Below are 16722 nucleotides of genomic sequence, written 5' to 3'. Positions count from 1 at the left end.
GGTCAAAGTTGTGACGTGTGAGCACGGGTGACTCGAAATTTTCTCTATTGTATTAAAGCCGCTTAAGTTATGGGAGGGACAGGCTTTGCCGCAATGAATTCCGGCTATCTCGTTCAAAAAAAAGTAAAACCGATTTAGGTTATTCGACCAATGCGAAGTACATGTTGTGGGGTTTCTCAGTAGGCACAGGACACTACCCACCGCGGGTTCGAGCTTCGCGCGAGCCAAGGGCCCCGATCAGCCGTCACCACACGCACCCTGGGGCACCGCTGCGGCGGCGTTCAACCTCTGAAGAGAGGAGAGCGGCTCGCCGCAAGAAACAGGCCTCCAAGTTCACGAAGGAGACGTTTATTGACGCCGTCCTCCAGCGGTACATACACACACTCAACAGTCACCCCGTCCCGGGGCGCGCTCAGAGCAAGGCTCCGGTGCGCGCTCGGGGCAACAAGAGAAATGCGCGCCGCTAGCACGCCGCTGCAGGAGATTGTCCCCGCGGCAGTGCTGTGATCTCTCTCGTGTCGGCCGATGGGCCGTTTGCGAGAGAGAGTGGGCAGTCAACGCAAGGTGCGCCTGTCAGAGGTCGTTGGACCCCTGGACAGGCTCGAGCCGCGGCGGATCAAGGACCCACGCTGGCGAGCTCGAGTATGAACTGGTCCGAACGGCAGAGGCCGGCCCGGACGAACAGTAACGTACGCACCTTACGCTGTCTCGGAGGGGTCTCCTCTCTCTGGGGCCCCGCTCGGAAGGTCCCGCGACCACCCCAAACGGGTCCCGAATTCCCGCCAAAAGTCACCAATGGCAAAGGCCCTTGGGAAGCCGGGGGCGGAGCTGCGGCCGAATGACAGCGATTAGCCACCAGCCGCCTCTCCGCCGCCCGAGGCGGGAGAAAGGGAAAGAGAGCGACGCGGGATGCCGCGCAGACGCCACGGCGGGAATCTAGCAGGCCTCCCACATCCTCCTCTCCTTAAATGCCCTCCTACCCATCGGCGAAAGCATGCGGCAAAATAAAAAAACAAAAAATTAATCCACATAAAACTACCACACTTCAGTTCCAGCCATAAACTCAAAAGACAAACAAACAAGAACAGAAAACAAACAACACTTGCATACGTTCCAAGGAGACAAAACTAATTACACTGTACACTGTACACAAGGCTGGCTGACAGGTGGCCTGCAGCCTCATAATTTTCGGTGGCGCGGCCCATTGGGCCTGTCGGCGGCCAACTCACGCCTTTGCTGCCTTCAGGGTTCCGGTGGACGATTTATCGACGGCGGTCCCATGTCCTCTACAAGGTCGTCAAAGTTGAGCATGAGGACGTCGACGACGCTCGACGATCCCGAAGAGGACCCGCAGCCCGACACCTCCTCGCCTGGAGCTTCCGATCCCGGTGGACCACTTGCCTGGCCGCCGCTAGGCGCCGGCACTCCGGGCGCCAACAGCGCGGCGAACGCCGGGCTGGCCTCCGCCCGCCGGCGGCACAGCGCCGCAAGCTCGACGTCAGACTACAGCGACCTTCGGTGCTGTCCTTCCTGCCCCCCTCTCGGCGTTGCCTTTGATCTTGGGAGCACGCACGTCATCCCAGGCACGCACCGGCACAGAAGCGGACATTCATCAGTCACAACGACCCGCTTGTCGGAATCGTTCCGAGGCGCCGTGGCAGGGGTCAAAGGTCACTCTTCAGACGCACTTTTCACACAAAAACCATTCCGCGAGACACTCGCTCCTTAACGAGCAAACCACTCCCCAGCCGGAAGGGGAGACTTTCGCCGACACCTCCGCGAACCAACCGGTCCCGTGTTCTTCCTCGCCGCACCCGTGGGGTCAGAACATAAATGAAAAGAAGGCGCGCTGTACAAAAGAAGGCCATCTCTGCGCTACAAGAAAAGTGCAATCGCGAGTAGGCTGAACTTTACATATGTACAAGTCTGGTTTAAAAAAAACGACGCCAACGCAAACGTATATTACATATGTACAGATCTCGGAACGTTAGACGAAACAGCGAATAAACTGGAAACAAAAACATGTTAAAGACTGACTAAAACAAACAAACGACTAAATAACTGCACAAGGCTGGAACTGAGCATGCGGAAAACAAAACAAAAAAGAAATCGCCGTGCTTCACCTGGGGTAGGGCCCGGCGAGAAAGCTCGCCAGCTAGCTGAGGCTGCGTGCCTTCGGTTGCGGAAGAGTCCGCCATCCGGCATCAATCACATCGGTGACCGTCGCCTCAGATTGTACCGGTGCTCGGTACGATTGCGTTCCGCAGCACCAGTTGTGCCTTTGCGCTTGCTTGTGATACCAATGGGTACCGACGCAAACTCGTCAGGCCGTGACGCATAGGCCTTCAGGTCTGCGATGTGGGCACGGCTGGTTTTCCCCGTAAGGGGATCCTCCAGCAGGTACGCGAGCGGAGACCAGACTCTAACCACTCGGTACGGGCCAAGCCACTTAGGAGCGAGCGAGGCTGAGAACCCCTTGCTCGCATCACTAAGAGCGTGGTTGCGCTTCAGGACAAGATCGCCCGCCTGAAAAGTCAGGCTGCGGTGCTTGCGGTCATACTGAGCCTTCTGCTGGGCTCTGGCTGCCGCCAAACTCTGTCTTGCTCTGTTGAGAGCCCGACTAAGCCGGTCCCGAAGCGTCGACGCATAAGCAGAGAAGTCTGCCCGCGTCTGCTCATCCCCGAGCTGGCTCTGCACGACGTTTGACATCGGATTCGCCAGCTCCCTCCCGAAATTGAGGAAGGCGGGAGAGAAACCAGTTGAGCGATTCTCAGCGGTTCGAATGGCGAACGCAAATTCGCTCAAATGGTCTGCCCAGTCCTTTTGACACTCGGCAAAGGCCGCCAGCATTGGCTTGAGCGTTCGGTTGATTCGCTCGGTCAAGTTGGACTGGGGATGGTAGGGTGAAGTGGTGTAGTGCTCGATTCCGAGGGAACGGCACGTGTTACCGAACACCCGAGCGGTGAAATAGGACGCATTGTCCGTGATCAGTCTTTCCGGAAAGCCGAACCGACAGAACACTTCCTGGAGTTTATCCAGCACCGCTCGTGCTGACACTTTCCGAAGCGGGTACAACTCGACCCATTTGGAAAAATGGTCAGCTACTACCATCAGGTGAATGAACCCCTGCTTACTCCTGGGGAAAGGCCCCATCAGATCGCAGGTGGCCATCTGCCACGGACGCACACTGTCAATTGGTTTCATCATTCCGGGCGGCTTGCCGCCCCTTGACTTCACCGCTTGACAGACATGGCAGGAACGGCAATAGCGGAAAATGTCACGCTTCATGCCGGGCCACGTCACCGATTGACTCAGTTTTGCAAAAACTTTGGAGCCACTCAGGTGACCGGCCAGTGGTTCGTCATGAGAAAATCGCAACAGTGCGCCTCTCAGACTTTTGGGGATAACCACCTTGAACGGGTCAATGGACTCATCATCGGTGGCTATGTATTTCAGCACGAGCCCGTCATGGCCCAGCAAATATGAATCCCCCGGGGCTCGCCGCGACCCACGCTGGCTTTCACCCCCTGCGCCCGCTACAATACAAGTAGCGTCCCGGCGCTCCGTCTCCCTGAGACCGTCGCTCATCTCGCGACACATGGGGTCATTTTGCTGGGCTTTCAGCAGCTCTTTCCGGCTGAAAACGATTCCAGTTCTCCCAGAGGGGGGCCTGGTCTCGTCCCCCTTCAGGTTTGCAGCCAAAATTTCCGCTCGCGACGGCGTCTCCGAGGCGCTCACGCGGAGCTTTGCCTCCCGCCCGCTTTGCGAAGCGCTGCTTGCCTGGTTAGCGGAATGGGTTAGCCCGTTTGCGGGCTCCCCCTCCTTGCCGCCCGGCGGCTCGTCCGCTTTTTCGCCCGCTCCGCCTGCTGGCGTCAAGGCGCCGCTGGCGAGTGGGGCACGGGATAGCGCGTCAGCTACCACGTTCGTGCTCCCCTTTCGATACTGAACCGAAAAGTCGTAATGCTGTATCAGGAGAGCCCAGCGCGCCAGCCGACCCGCAGGCTCGCGGAGCCGCATCAGCCAACTGAGCGCACTGTGGTCTGTCTGCACCACGAATTGCGTTCCGTCAAGGTAGACGTCGAATTTCCGCAGTGCAAACACGATGGCGAGGCACTCCTTCTCGGTCACGGAATAATTCCTCTCCGAGGGTAGCAAGGAGCGGCTGGCAAAGGCCAGCGGCTGCAGCACGCCATCGAAATCCTGTAGGAGAACTGCTCCTAAACCCAGATCGCTCGCGTCAGTCTGGACTACGAACTGTCTGGTCAGGTCGGGTAGCCTGAGCTGCGCTGTCTCGGCAATGGCACTAGACAGGAGGCGAAAGGATCGCTCTTGCTCGGGCCCCCATCGCCACGCGGCAGTCTTTCCCAAGAGCTTGGTCAAGGGTGCCTGCACGCGGGCACAGGACGGGATGAACGACCGATAGAAATTGGCCATTCCCAGAAAACGGCGGAGGCCGCGTACGTCCTTGGGCACGGGAAACTCGAGTATGGCTCGGAGTTTGTCCGCATCGGGCTCAATGGAGCCCTCGCCCAGCGTGAACCCTAGCAACTGAACCCGGGTCCGCGCTATTTGGGCTTTCGCAGGATTCAAAGTCATCCCAGCAGCCCGTACCCTCGCGAGCACGTCGGCAATGTGGCCTAAGTGCTCATCGAAGGTTCGTGAATAAATCACGATATCGTCCAGGTAGCACATGGCATGAGACCATTTCGCTTCCCCTAGGACGCGGTCCATGAGCCTCTGAAAAGTCGCAGGACCATTGCAGAGACCAAAGGGCATGCGAGTGAACTCGAACAGCCCTCTGTGGCACGTGAACGCGGTCTTAGACCGGTCAGCGTCCGCCATCTGGACCTGTAGGTAACCTTTGGAGGCATCTAGCGTGGAAAAGTACCGCGCACTGCCCAGGTTTCCTACGATTGAGCTGATCGTCGGGAGCGGATAGGCATCCTTTCGAGTCAGCGCATTCAGACGGCGATAATCCACACACAACCGGTGGCTGCCATCTTTCTTAGGCACCAACACAACCGGAGACGCCCAAGCGCTGGACGAGCGACGGATAATGTCCGCCGACAGCATCTCATCCAGCAACCCATCGATCACCTGCCTTTTCGCAAGGCTGACGGGTCTGGGGTTGCACTTCAAAGGAAGCGCATCTCCGGTGTGGATCTTGTGGCTCACTAAATTAGTACAGCCAGGTTGATCCGTGAAGAGCTCATCGTACTGACACAACAGTGCTGTCAAACGAGCCTTCTGTGTGTCATCCAACGTTACCGCAAAGGCGGCCAGCGGATGTGGTGCCTGGTCGTGCCGCGCCGCTCGGTCCCAAAGGGGAGCGTGAACGACGGAACGTTCGACACAAGGGCTTAGCCCTGGTCGCTGAGCGTGGCACTCTCCGAACGCCTTCACTGCGCAGGCAGTTATTGACGCCGGTGGGCAGATGAACGGCTTCAGCTGGGACAATGGTCCGTCGCGATAGCCGCCATTCGCAATGTCCACCACGATCCCGGTTTTCAGGAGAAAGTCCCTTCCGAGAATCACGGGCACACTGAGCCCTGGGAGGTGGATGAAACGAGTGCGTCTCGTCCGCTCTCCCCACCTGACAGTCAGCCTCGCGGCGCCAGCCGAATGGGCTACGCCTTTCGCAAGGTTGAATGTCGTACGGCAGTCCCGCAAGCGCACCGAGTGCTTTTGCAAGTGGGACAACACCTCTTCACCGAACAAGGAGGCAGTGGCTCCCGTATCCAGTAATGCCAAAAATTCGCGGCCAGCAATGGTGACCGGAATAAACGGCGCGTGCGCATTAGCAAGGCAGCTTGCTCTGTACGCAGAGGGGATTAGCAAGGATTGGGCCGGCCGTCCCTTTACGACCGACCCGCGCCGCCGTTTCCCTGCCTCAAAGGAGGCCTGGTTACGGGGCATTCTCTCGCTAAGTGCCCCGTCTCTTGACAGCGGAAACAGCGCACACCGCCGCGAGCTTGGTCGCGGAACAATGGCGCCTCTCCCTGCCTGGTTCCGCCCGTTGCACGGCCAAAGGGCCGGCTGATTCGGGTTTCCCCCTCCGCTGTGCGTTGGGGCGCTTGGCGTCCCTGGGCAGGCGGTCCAGAAAACGGTGCAGCGAAGGCTGTCCGTCTCCTGTAGGAGTAGGGATCGAGAGCTCTATCGCTCAACTCCCATACTTCGTTTTGCCCGCTAACGGCTGCAGAGGCAGCGTGTGCGGGTGGTCGCCGGTTGGGTAGAGGCATGGCCCCTCTCCATGCACAGCGTGGCTCGAGGGCCTCGCTTGCCGGCGGTGGCGGACGATAGGCGCGCGCGGCGAGAATGTCGCCTTGAATGCGCTTTGCCTCGGCGGCCAGCTCCTCAAAATCTCGGAACCGGCCTCCGCGCAGGTATGCCGAAAAAGTCGGATGTGCCAGCCTGATAGTCCTTTCCACACGTTCCTCGTTCGAGGCTCTGGGCTCGGCGATTGAGAAAAGGTCCTCCATCGCACGTACGTACTCCAGGAGTGACTCATCCGGAGCCTGTGTACGGAGTTCCAACTCTCGCCGCATCCTACGCTCATAGTCAGCGGGCAGGAATTCGCGCAAGAATGCTGCACGGAACTCCTCGAGAGTCGCTGCCCGGTGGCCGGAAAGCCGATGCCACCTAGCTGCGGTGTCAGTCAGTGCTGCGGGGATGAAGGGGTATTCACACGGGGGATGGAATCCCTCCCGAACTGACGGCGGCTGCGTACACGTCACGCCTTCGAGAGTGCTCGCGGCGACGCAGTTTCCGGTTTTGGTCCGGCGGCCGCCGCCGACGGGGGAGGGGACCGTTCGCTCGGCCGCTACGTTCAGTCCCCGCGTCCCCGGGAGATTAGGCGGCACTTGGCAGGGCGCGCGTTGGGGTCGCTGTGAGTGGCGCTCCGCTGTCGACGGAGCTGTATTACTTCTTGCCGTGGATTTTGCGCACGTTGAACGAAGAGGAATGCGTGCACTAATAAAAACATTTTTGAAGTCCAATATTTATGAACTGGTTAGAGCAAGATGCGTTTTGTGGCATACGTCGTCTTTGTGTTTGTCTGCATCTTCTCAGAGTTTCTTCTCTTCTATCTTTCACGCATCTCTTTTTTTTCTTCTAATTTTTCCCCCCTCGACTGTCGGCATTTTCCCTCCTCAGATCAGCACAGCCCCGCTCCTTGAGCATGGTAAACCCAGATGGCGGCTTTTGTTGTAAAAAAAATAATAATAATAATCCGGTGTCTGATGCGTTCCAGCATCCACAAGAAAACTTCATGCGGCACACGAAGCAGTTTCTGGTATTCGTCCGGGTCATCTTCACGGAGCGTGTTATACAGACTGTGCTGCACACCAAGTGACTTTTCTTGCATCCATGGCTTCACCCAGCACCGCCGCTTTTTCTTGAAAAGATCGTCGTCATCCTCGGTTTCAAGTAGAGCCGCCAACAACACGTACTTGCGCCTTTTTGCGACGTCCATTTCCTGCTCTGGATCCTCTAGCGCCAGAAAGTTCGACGTGTATTCAGCTCCGGTGCTGGGAACTGTCTGTTTGTTTCCCTTTTTCGGTTTCTTTTCCCTCTTATCTCCCTTCAATCTTTATTATTTTTTTTTTAGCCTTCGCTGTCTTCAAAGAACAGCAAAACCGGCCGTCCGGCCCTTTCTTTAACCCCTCCCACGCCGCCCGGCCGCTTCGCGCGTCTAGATCCCCGCGGCGGCTCCCCGCTGCCCGTGTGAATACTAAATTTGGGAGCGGGGGAGGGGTTTGGCCGGCCGGTGACGTAGCGCGCCTCGTCTCCCCGTCCCTCCGCGCCGAGGTCCCCCGTGTGAATACCGCTTGATGTGTGCAAGCACAACCTGATCAGTGAGACCCATAGCTCTCTGGTAATGGGTGAGGGACTCAAGGAAATCCCGGGCACTGAGGAGGTCATCATACCCGCGGTATGTTGGCATGGGCAACTTGACCGCGGGGTGAGACACCTTCGGCGCGGCCAAAAGCGTCTCATACGCCCCTGACAGCGACTGAATCATCTGGGCAGCACTTCTTAGCAGCGCCTGCGCCCCGGCCTCAGAGGAGGCTTGGGCGGGCTGCACGAACGCAGGGGGCAAGGCGCCCAGTTCGATGAGCGGCGCGGTTTCCACAGGGAGCCGGGCCAGCGCCTCACCGTTCCCAGAGCAGAATTGACTGCTCGCGGGGCACGGCTGCTGCTGTGCAGGACGGCCGGTTGCGGCAGCGTCGCACGCACCGCTTTCGCACTGGGTGCAAAGCACGCACAGCGGAGGCATGTGATTGACGGGTGCACCGCAGGGTGCTCCCGATACAGCTCCAATGGGAGCTGCGTGATCGACGTTGGGGGTTGTAGCGCCGTATGCCCCAATGGGGGCCGCGGCCAACCACGGTGTTTGGCTATTCGAAGGAACAGCCGCCAACGGATCAAAGGACGCTTCGACTCCTAAGGGAGCCGACACGTAGCTGCCGAGTGCCCCGATGGGGGTGGCAGACATGGTGCTCAAGCGTGATCGTCAAGGCGACCTGCTCGGCAAATGTGCTATCAAAGGCTAAGAGCCAGTGACTTAGCACGTTGGGCGCCAGTTGTGGGTTTCTCAGTAGGCACAGGCCACTACCCACCGCGGGTTCGAGCTTCGCGCGAGCCAAGGGCCCCGATCAGCCGTCACCACACGCACCCTGGGGCACCGCTGCGGCGGCGTTCAACCTCTGAAGAGAGGAGAGCGGCTCGCCGCAAGGAACAGGCCTCCAAGTTCACGAAGGAGACGTTTATTGACGCCGTCCTCCAGCGGTACATACACACACTCAACAGTCACCCCGTCCCGGGGCGCGCTCAGAGCAAGGCTCCGGTGCGCGCTCGGGGCAACAAGAGAAATGCGCGCCGCTAGCACGCCGCTGCAGGAGATTGTCCCCGCGGCAGTGCTGTGATCTCTCTCGTGTCGGCCGATGGGCCGTTTGCGAGAGAGAGTGGGCAGTCAACGCAAGGTGCGCCTGTCAGAGGTCGTTGGACCCCTGGACAGGCTCGAGCCGCGGCGGATCAAGGACCCACGCTGGCGAGCTCGAGTATGAACTGGTCCGAACGGCAGAGGCCGGCCCGGACGAACAGTAACGTACGCACCTTACGCTGTCTCGGAGGGGTCTCCTCTCTCTGGGGCCCCGCTCGGAAGGTCCCGCGACCACCCCAAACGGGTCCCGAATTCCCGCCAAAAGTCACCAATGGCAAAGGCCCTTGGGAAGCCGGGGGCGGAGCTGCGGCCGAATGACAGCGATTAGCCACCAGCCGCCTCTCCGCCGCCCGAGGCGGGAGAAAGGGAAAGAGAGCGACGCGGGATGCCGCGCAGACGCCACGGCGGGAATCTAGCAGGCCTCCCACAATGTGCACTAGCACGCCGCACGTAATTTAGCTTTCGCTTCGAGGATAGGGTTTCAAGTTCAGGCTTCAGTCAAAGATCGGTGATATCGGTGACTAAGGACCTCTGTGGTCGCGCGCGATAAAATTTTGGGACCGCTTAAAACATGTGCATGTTAAGAGTGCACTGCAATGGCGGTGTATTCCGAATCCATTGAGCACGGATGGAACTTGATGAAGTCGACGACGTGCAATGCAAAACTCGAGTTAAACACCAAGGAGCCATGTCACCAAGGCAACAACAACAACAGCAACAACAACAACCTAAGGATTATTGGTTACGGTGATAGCACAATGCTCTCGTGCAGTGGCCAGCGAAGCTGATCTGTTCGCGCCGCCGTGGGTTCGAAACCCAGGCGCGGCGCCCTCGCGACCTCATTTGTTGCATTTCTTCAGGTCTAGCTGGCTTCAGACAGTCAGAGACATGTATTTTTTTTTCGAGATCAAAAGATCGGAAGCCCTAGTGCTTGCACACACAAAAGAATAGTCACACACGCGCGCATGCTCGCATATATACACACACAAAGACAGACTTCACCTCAGGCCATATTCATGTTGTGTGTTTTCAACAATTCAGTTGGAAAATTGGTTTGGTTTAGTTTCATGGGGTTTATCGTCCCAAAGCGCCTCAGGCTATGAGGTACGCCTTAGTGGAGGGTTCAGGATAATTTCGACCACTTGGGGATCTTTAACGTGCACTGACATCTCACAGCACATGGGTCTTAAGCATTTTGCCTCCATTGAAATGCGACCGCCGTGACTGAGATAAAATAATTCGCTTGGAAGAGGGATTGGTAGAATTTTTTTCAAAGCTTTAAGCAGCTACCGCGATGAAGTACTGTAGAACTGAGGAGAGACAAAACAAGGTACAGCCACTGCCTTACTAGATAGAGAAATTTATACAGGTGCATTTACATAAGCTACACGCATCGCACAGGCTGTGCGATTGGGGCCTTAAATGCCGCTCATTTGCGAGATAGCGTATTCTAATCCCTGGCTGCGAGCGAACGAAAAACGTGCCCGTCCAGTGAGATTTTCTTCGCACATTTAACTTTTTCTTCCGCCGAAGCTCATGCGTAATCGCACGCCACTCCAACTCGCGTAAGCGGGGTCTTGCGTTGGCATTCGAAACCACACTAAGACTCTATGCATAATTTAAAAACGCTGAGCCAGATGTCGTCATTGCACACTGCATGATAACGAAATTTCGCCTTTCTGGGACCGCTAGTCACGTGAAACTATCAGGAGCATGGTGTTCAGTCGAAAGAGGCCCTCTGAGGTGCTAGCTTTGTCCATATTTCTCCGAAAAATCTTCTTAGGGAAGATTGTGCTGTCCTTCCTTGCTTTCAACAGCACGTGAATGTCAAAAAAGATGTCGAAATGACGCAGACAGAGAATGCGCCCGTGAGAATCGTCAGAAAGTCTGCCCTTCACTCATTAGGCGCACACTAAAAGTCATGCAGCTACCGGAACATCCGAATAATCCTACGGTCTTATTGCAAATATCAAAGACGATGACAGTCACCGAAAGTAAAGAAGCCATCGGAGACTGTTACTTTTTTATGGCTGTGTTCATTCCTGTTGGAAGTCAGTAGTGTAATTGTTTCCGCTAATCACCACAAGCAAAAAAATAAATCAACATTCTCCTATGCTCTTCATGTTGTCAGTGACTGTCGAGTGCTTTCCAGTGTACATCCTATAACAAGACCGTCATTTTCCTCTCAGTGGAAACGTTGCTTTCACGGTGCTCTCAAACATTATCCGCTCTTAGCTGATCTAAGCTAGAAGTGTTCTCAGATAAGAGGACAAACCCAATAAGGGCTTTGTACGTTGCCACCAATGCAGATATCTGGCGCGTCGCGAACAAGCGTGCCTTGCGGCTGTATTAGGTGAAGGCTGTTCACTCTGCAGAGCTAGTTACGATGTTCTCGCGCTGCGCGAACAACGAAAATATGAGCAGCCTGATGACTCCTATTTTTTTTTTCTTTCAAACCCGGCGCGTCGGCGCCACGTTGGAGTGACTTTCAGTGACTTTCAGTTCGCGAGGGAACAGTCTTGGAAAAAGGAAGCGAAGAATGCAGTTGGTTAATAGAGCGGCAGGAACGGCAGCGAGGAAATAGGCCGAGACCAATACTCTGCACAATCACTTTGTGGGATTCGATGGGTGCAGCAAGATATGGAACGTAATGACTAATATAACATCACTTTCGCCTATTTTTTCGCAGTTATGTTATTAATGCGTAAGCATTACTTGTCTCATGCGTTACTTTCCTCAAGTAACTGGGGCAAGTTCGTATGAGCGCCGCGCAAGCTGCAGCCAATGGGAGGGAGCTCGGTTAAGCTCGGGTGAGTTCTGGGCAAGTTTGGAGGAGCGTCGCTCCAGCTGTGCGAGAAGTTGCTCGGGAAGAGCAACGTAGTTCGCACAATCCCTGCGGGTGGCCGTGACAGGAACAGCCACCCGCCAGTGCAGTGGCGCATCGCTTAACCGCTGCGCTGGTAGTGGTATGAGGACTCGCCGCCATCTATGAATATTATGTAGAGAACGACCGGTTGTGCATATGTGGGCATTAACCCGCGGAGCGCCGAATGGTGTGTCGTTTGGTAGGCAACGCGAACTAAGTTACAAAAATACACAGAATACCACAGACGTAATCAACCACAAACGCACCAACGGAAACAGCAGTAGTGCACAATGCTTTCGAATTCGTAGCACGTAAGGAGACTTAAGTGCCCTGGTAATTTCTTCCTCGACTGTAACTGATGTTGACGCGAGGTACGTTTCAGCAGCCTCACGGGTGGATACTGTGCTTAGAGAGATAGAGAAAAAGCTTCACTGCGAGGAAGGGTGGAGAGGTGGGTCGGAGTAACACGCCTATCAATTGCTGCTCTCCATTCCGGAAGAATGGAATTAGGGAAATGACGCAAGTATTAAGGTAGCGAAGAGAAAAGGTGACGATGGCACAACACAGTGAGCTGATCACGCCCAAGGCCAAGTGCACAGCCTTCGTGCACACAGTCGGCCGTCTGTTCAAAGGGCGTTTTTGCAGTGTACCCAGTGGTTACTGAGCGCAGATGGTGGTGGTATGATCAAGCGCACCGTGATTTGTTTCGTGCCGTAATTGTAGACGGTGGCCGGGATCTCGACTTGCTCTTTCTTGACGACCGAGTAGGGAACGTTGACCTCAACGAAGAACTTCTTCGTCGCCACGATTTCGAGAGGTTCCACCGCGCAGACTCCTCCGCTGGGCGACACGCTCACAGCGTTCACCTCCCATGTGGTGACCGACGCCGGCAAAGTGGCCGAGAATTCGGCGGTGCCGTCGTCCCTGCATGAGGCACCAACCAAAGGAGAGTTGTACAATTCTCTCAAAATATGCGAGATCGAGAAATGTAAGCGCTGGTGTGAGGAGCCTTTGTTGAAATACATTCTGCTTAGAGGGGTATGCCGTAGTGCCGGGACGTTCTGATTGACCTCCTGACCGCTCTGATTGCGCAAACGCCGCTGTTATCTCTGACGACTGTAACCTCGTTAAAACATCTGTTCTGTCTGCACTTAGCGTTCCGTGAACATCGAAGCGTATAAAGAACCACATCAAACTAAAACAATCTAATACCACGAGATGAAAATTATTTCTTCAAAATAAGAACTTTGTTCGCACCGCACTTGTGAGCCTTTCCTATTTATAGGCGAGGGCAGAAACCTTACGCTGCGCAGGGTCTCTGATCTCTTTGCTACCATTGATGCCTCCGAAAGAACGAGGCATACTTAACGTGCCCGTTATAGCCAGCACAGCCGCTTACTATAATGCTTTTAGCCGTCTGAAAAGGAGGTATATACATACAGTTACCGGATGCTAGACGGGATCTCAGAGTGTCTTGTCGAAGATTTTGGTCTTCAAAGTCACATGCTACAGGCCACCTTAATATGCAACGCCTTCGGCGAACTATGAGCTACATAAGCTTGATTAGACCTTAGTATCCATCATGTGAATAAAGGTTATCCCTGTTTCGCCCCCGATTACAGGATCTGTGGCTCGTACGGAGCAATTAACAGTATCTCATAAACTCTGAAGTCATCCAGGCTGCCGCACGAGCTGGTTGTGATAAAGGGTGATGGCCGCGCTGCACAGTAATGGACTAGTATCTTCGCGGATTTACGCAAGCTTTATTCCTGCTGAAGACTGCTAACTAAGGGGCTTAACACTAAGGTAACCATTGCGTCCTTCTGGCTAAATCTCAGCTTCAGCCGCGTTGCTCGTTCTACGTTTCTGAGAGTTATTGAACTTGTAAAACGTACGTAGGTACGTAGTTCCCATTACAGCGAAATATCACTAAGGCGACCGTCAGGCGATATGTTTGAGAGAGGCTTCACAGAAACGAAGCAAGCACTTAGGTTTTATTATCCAAAGTTGATTTCGCAAATTTTGGCGTTATTTAAGCCAGTCTTGATCGTTATGATTTCAGATTGATTTGCACATCCTTGAAAGTGCGTCAAGTGTGAAGTCTTCTGAGGCGCACTCAACAAAACTCGTGCATTAAGAAATAATGTACAGATAAATCAAGTACATTATTCCTGGCTTGCCTCATCCTTCTGGTAAGCAGGTTTGTTGCGCAGACAATGAGTTCAGTTTCTACGGGCACATCTCTGTCTGTTGTCCAGACGCTCTTAGTGTGACTTGAAAAAAACGAAAAAAAATCTGGTTGCATTATTATGGTTGTATCTCTGATGCACTAATGTATACTGCCTACATTGTTTGTATTCGTCTATGCAGTGCAACTCACATTTCCAGAACGACAAGATTATGATCATTACGCTGCGTCAAGCTTTCATGAACCTTGATTCCCATGAGGTTGCGCAGAATTTACCAAACAGCGTAAATTAACTTACTTGAAATCATTTTGCGAACAATGCTCGTGGGTCCAAAGCGCGGTGTTATGCCACTATTTCTTGGGCCGAAATTTACAAACTGCATTTTTGCTGCCCATAACTGATCAGAAATGCTTGCTTAGGCGAGGCGTTACCGTGCCCTCAGATGTGCCGCCCACACGGCACTTGGACCGTACGTGAAATGAAAAACCGAGGCAAGCTGAGCGCTTGCAATATTCATGTGAACTCTTATGCTTGAGAAGATGCAAAAGTGCTCATCTGAGGCAGGAGGCTTGATCGTAGTTTTTTTTTCTCACCTAATTGTCATGCTATGGAATATCCACGTCTCACGAAAGTCGTCTCGAATTTGGTTGTGTACTCCAAGATACTCGTCTGAGAGTTCATCGACTCCAGCGGATGAGGATCTTTGAGCGGCGTCGTCTGGAAGGAAATAAGGTGTTCATGCTACTGGTAACAGTGCCAAGAGAAATTTTCTTCAAAGAACAAAGTAAAAAACGAAATTTACGATTCTTAATAAGACGTCCCTCTCAAATTTATTTGAAATTATCCTCTCAGTCGTCCCGGATAGATATTTAGCGAGCCGGAATTTTGCGATCAGTTTAATAATGCTTTGTACCCCCCCCCCCACCCCCCCCCCCCCCCCCCCCCCCCTTGGAGTAACGCCATCTCAGGTGCTGTGGATTTCGTTTGAATAGAGAATAAAAATATTATGACACTGAGAAGACGGACTATATTTTTACCATAATAAAAGAGGCGAACTAGAGTCTTTTCCTTGGCCTTACGTTCAGCAATGTCGCAGCACCGCTCGAAGGCTTCCACGCAATCCTGCGTGATGTTGGCGCTACCCTGCTCCATGTACTTCCTCAGGATGCCCGCCCTCTTCGAGCATGAGCGAAGGAACCTGTCTGGCCACTGACCGCGCAAGCAGCACTTTCGCACCGTCTCGTCCTCGTACTCCTCCACTGCGAAGACATTCATTCGGTCAGTGCTCTTCAAGTGCCCTGCTGAGTTGTTGTTGCTGGTGACTTCAGTAAGCATGGCACATACCCACGCGGGGGCATTGGCCAAGGTACGGTGGCGAATGCCAACGAAAATTATGCAGTATTTGCACGGAAAAGAAAGAAAGCCATGAGGCGGAGAAATAGATTAATGGAATGACTGAAACTAGGAAACAAATAACAATTGTAGAAAATTAAAATAAATAAAATAATTATGAAGTACCAGGAAAAGAAAAAAATACATATTTTTAAACATGCGGAAGAATTTTGAATATAATTAACATGGTAACCTTCCGGTTGCAATAATGTAATCATGAAGGTATGCGCAAACCCCACTTAACGCGAATCCCTCGGCGCTCGCACCGAACGAAAGAATACCTGGAAGTGGCACAGCGAGCCCCAACGTCGAAAGAGGGACCTCAAAATGCGTCTTTCTCTGAAATGCGAACCACCCGAAATGTTGTATTGTTTAGAAAATGTTTATAGAAAATGTTCTATTGTTTAAACTTCCCCACATGAGTCACAAAGATTGGTCGTAGCGTTGCCGCATCTGCATGAGTAGAAATTTAAGTAAGAGATCCTGCGGCCATAAGCACCTCGCACAGCCTTGATTTACATGACCGGACATTCCAAGGGTGCTTGAAGTGCCGAAAGTCCGCGGTATTGAGCAACGGATCACTGAAGCTGGCTTAGCTCTGTTGGAACCGCTGGAAACGGGAAATCTCCAACAGAATGAGTTGAGGGACGAGACAAATTAAAGGGGCACTGAGTGCCGACCACGCTAATAAATCAGCCACCTCGTTAAAAAAAGACACCCGAATGACCCAGACAAAACGGGCCTCTCTGAACCTCTCTGAAATGGACCTCTGAACCTAAGGAAACGATTCAATAAAGCTTTTCCAGAAGTTTCGAGAGAGAGTAAAACTGACAGGCAGTCTGCAAGTAGGAGAACCTGCGCATATATCGGAATTTTGAGAAAAGAGCCAAACCAATAGCCAAAAACTCTGCGAAGAATATAGGAGTGTAATGAAGGATGCGAACGGAATGGCTCCAAGCCAGATCCTGCGAATATAGGGCTATCCTAATCGCCGCCTTGTGACAGTTCCCGGGGGCGTCAGTGGAGAGAACAGTATGATGGGGCCCTGCTGAAGTGGGCAAGTCTTCATCTTCCTCACATTATAAGCGTGGGAGGGGGGGGGGGGGGTTAAATAGATAAATAAAAATAACTGCTGTCCCCTCATCAGCTCTCAATATTGTGAATGCTTGTTAGTTGGACGGTGTATTACCGCCGCCCGGCTGGCGCTGGGCATGTTGAGCTCCCTGGTACCGCATGTGCTTTCCGAGATCCTATTAGCAGCTTGGAGGGGTCAAAGTTTTTAGTCGCTCTGGCCGAATCGTTTCCAATTTTTGATTATATGCTATATCTGCATA

General features: G+C 53.8%; 1 protein-coding gene across 2 annotated transcripts in view; it reads right to left on the bottom strand.

Moving 5' to 3' along the window:
• The window catches only part of LOC144113433 (A.superbus venom factor 1-like), a 119187-nt gene that overhangs the window by 43867 nt on the left and 58598 nt on the right, over window positions 1-16722 (bottom strand). For both annotated transcript variants that reach the window (XM_077646504.1, XM_077646505.1), the window contains 3 exons: window positions 15076-15255; window positions 14590-14713; window positions 12503-12731 (listed from right to left, as the gene is read on the bottom strand). In XM_077646504.1, coding sequence (XP_077502630.1) covers window positions 12503-12731; window positions 14590-14713; window positions 15076-15255 — 533 coding nt within the window. The remainder of the gene's footprint in view (window positions 1-12502; window positions 12732-14589; window positions 14714-15075; window positions 15256-16722) is intronic.

This window comes from Amblyomma americanum, chromosome 1 (genome assembly GCF_052857255.1).
Source record: "Amblyomma americanum isolate KBUSLIRL-KWMA chromosome 1, ASM5285725v1, whole genome shotgun sequence".
NCBI classification, from domain to species: Eukaryota; Metazoa; Arthropoda; class Arachnida; order Ixodida; family Ixodidae; genus Amblyomma; species Amblyomma americanum.
Note: the sequence above shows the minus strand (reverse complement) of the source record. Positions and strands in the feature narration are given on the sequence as shown.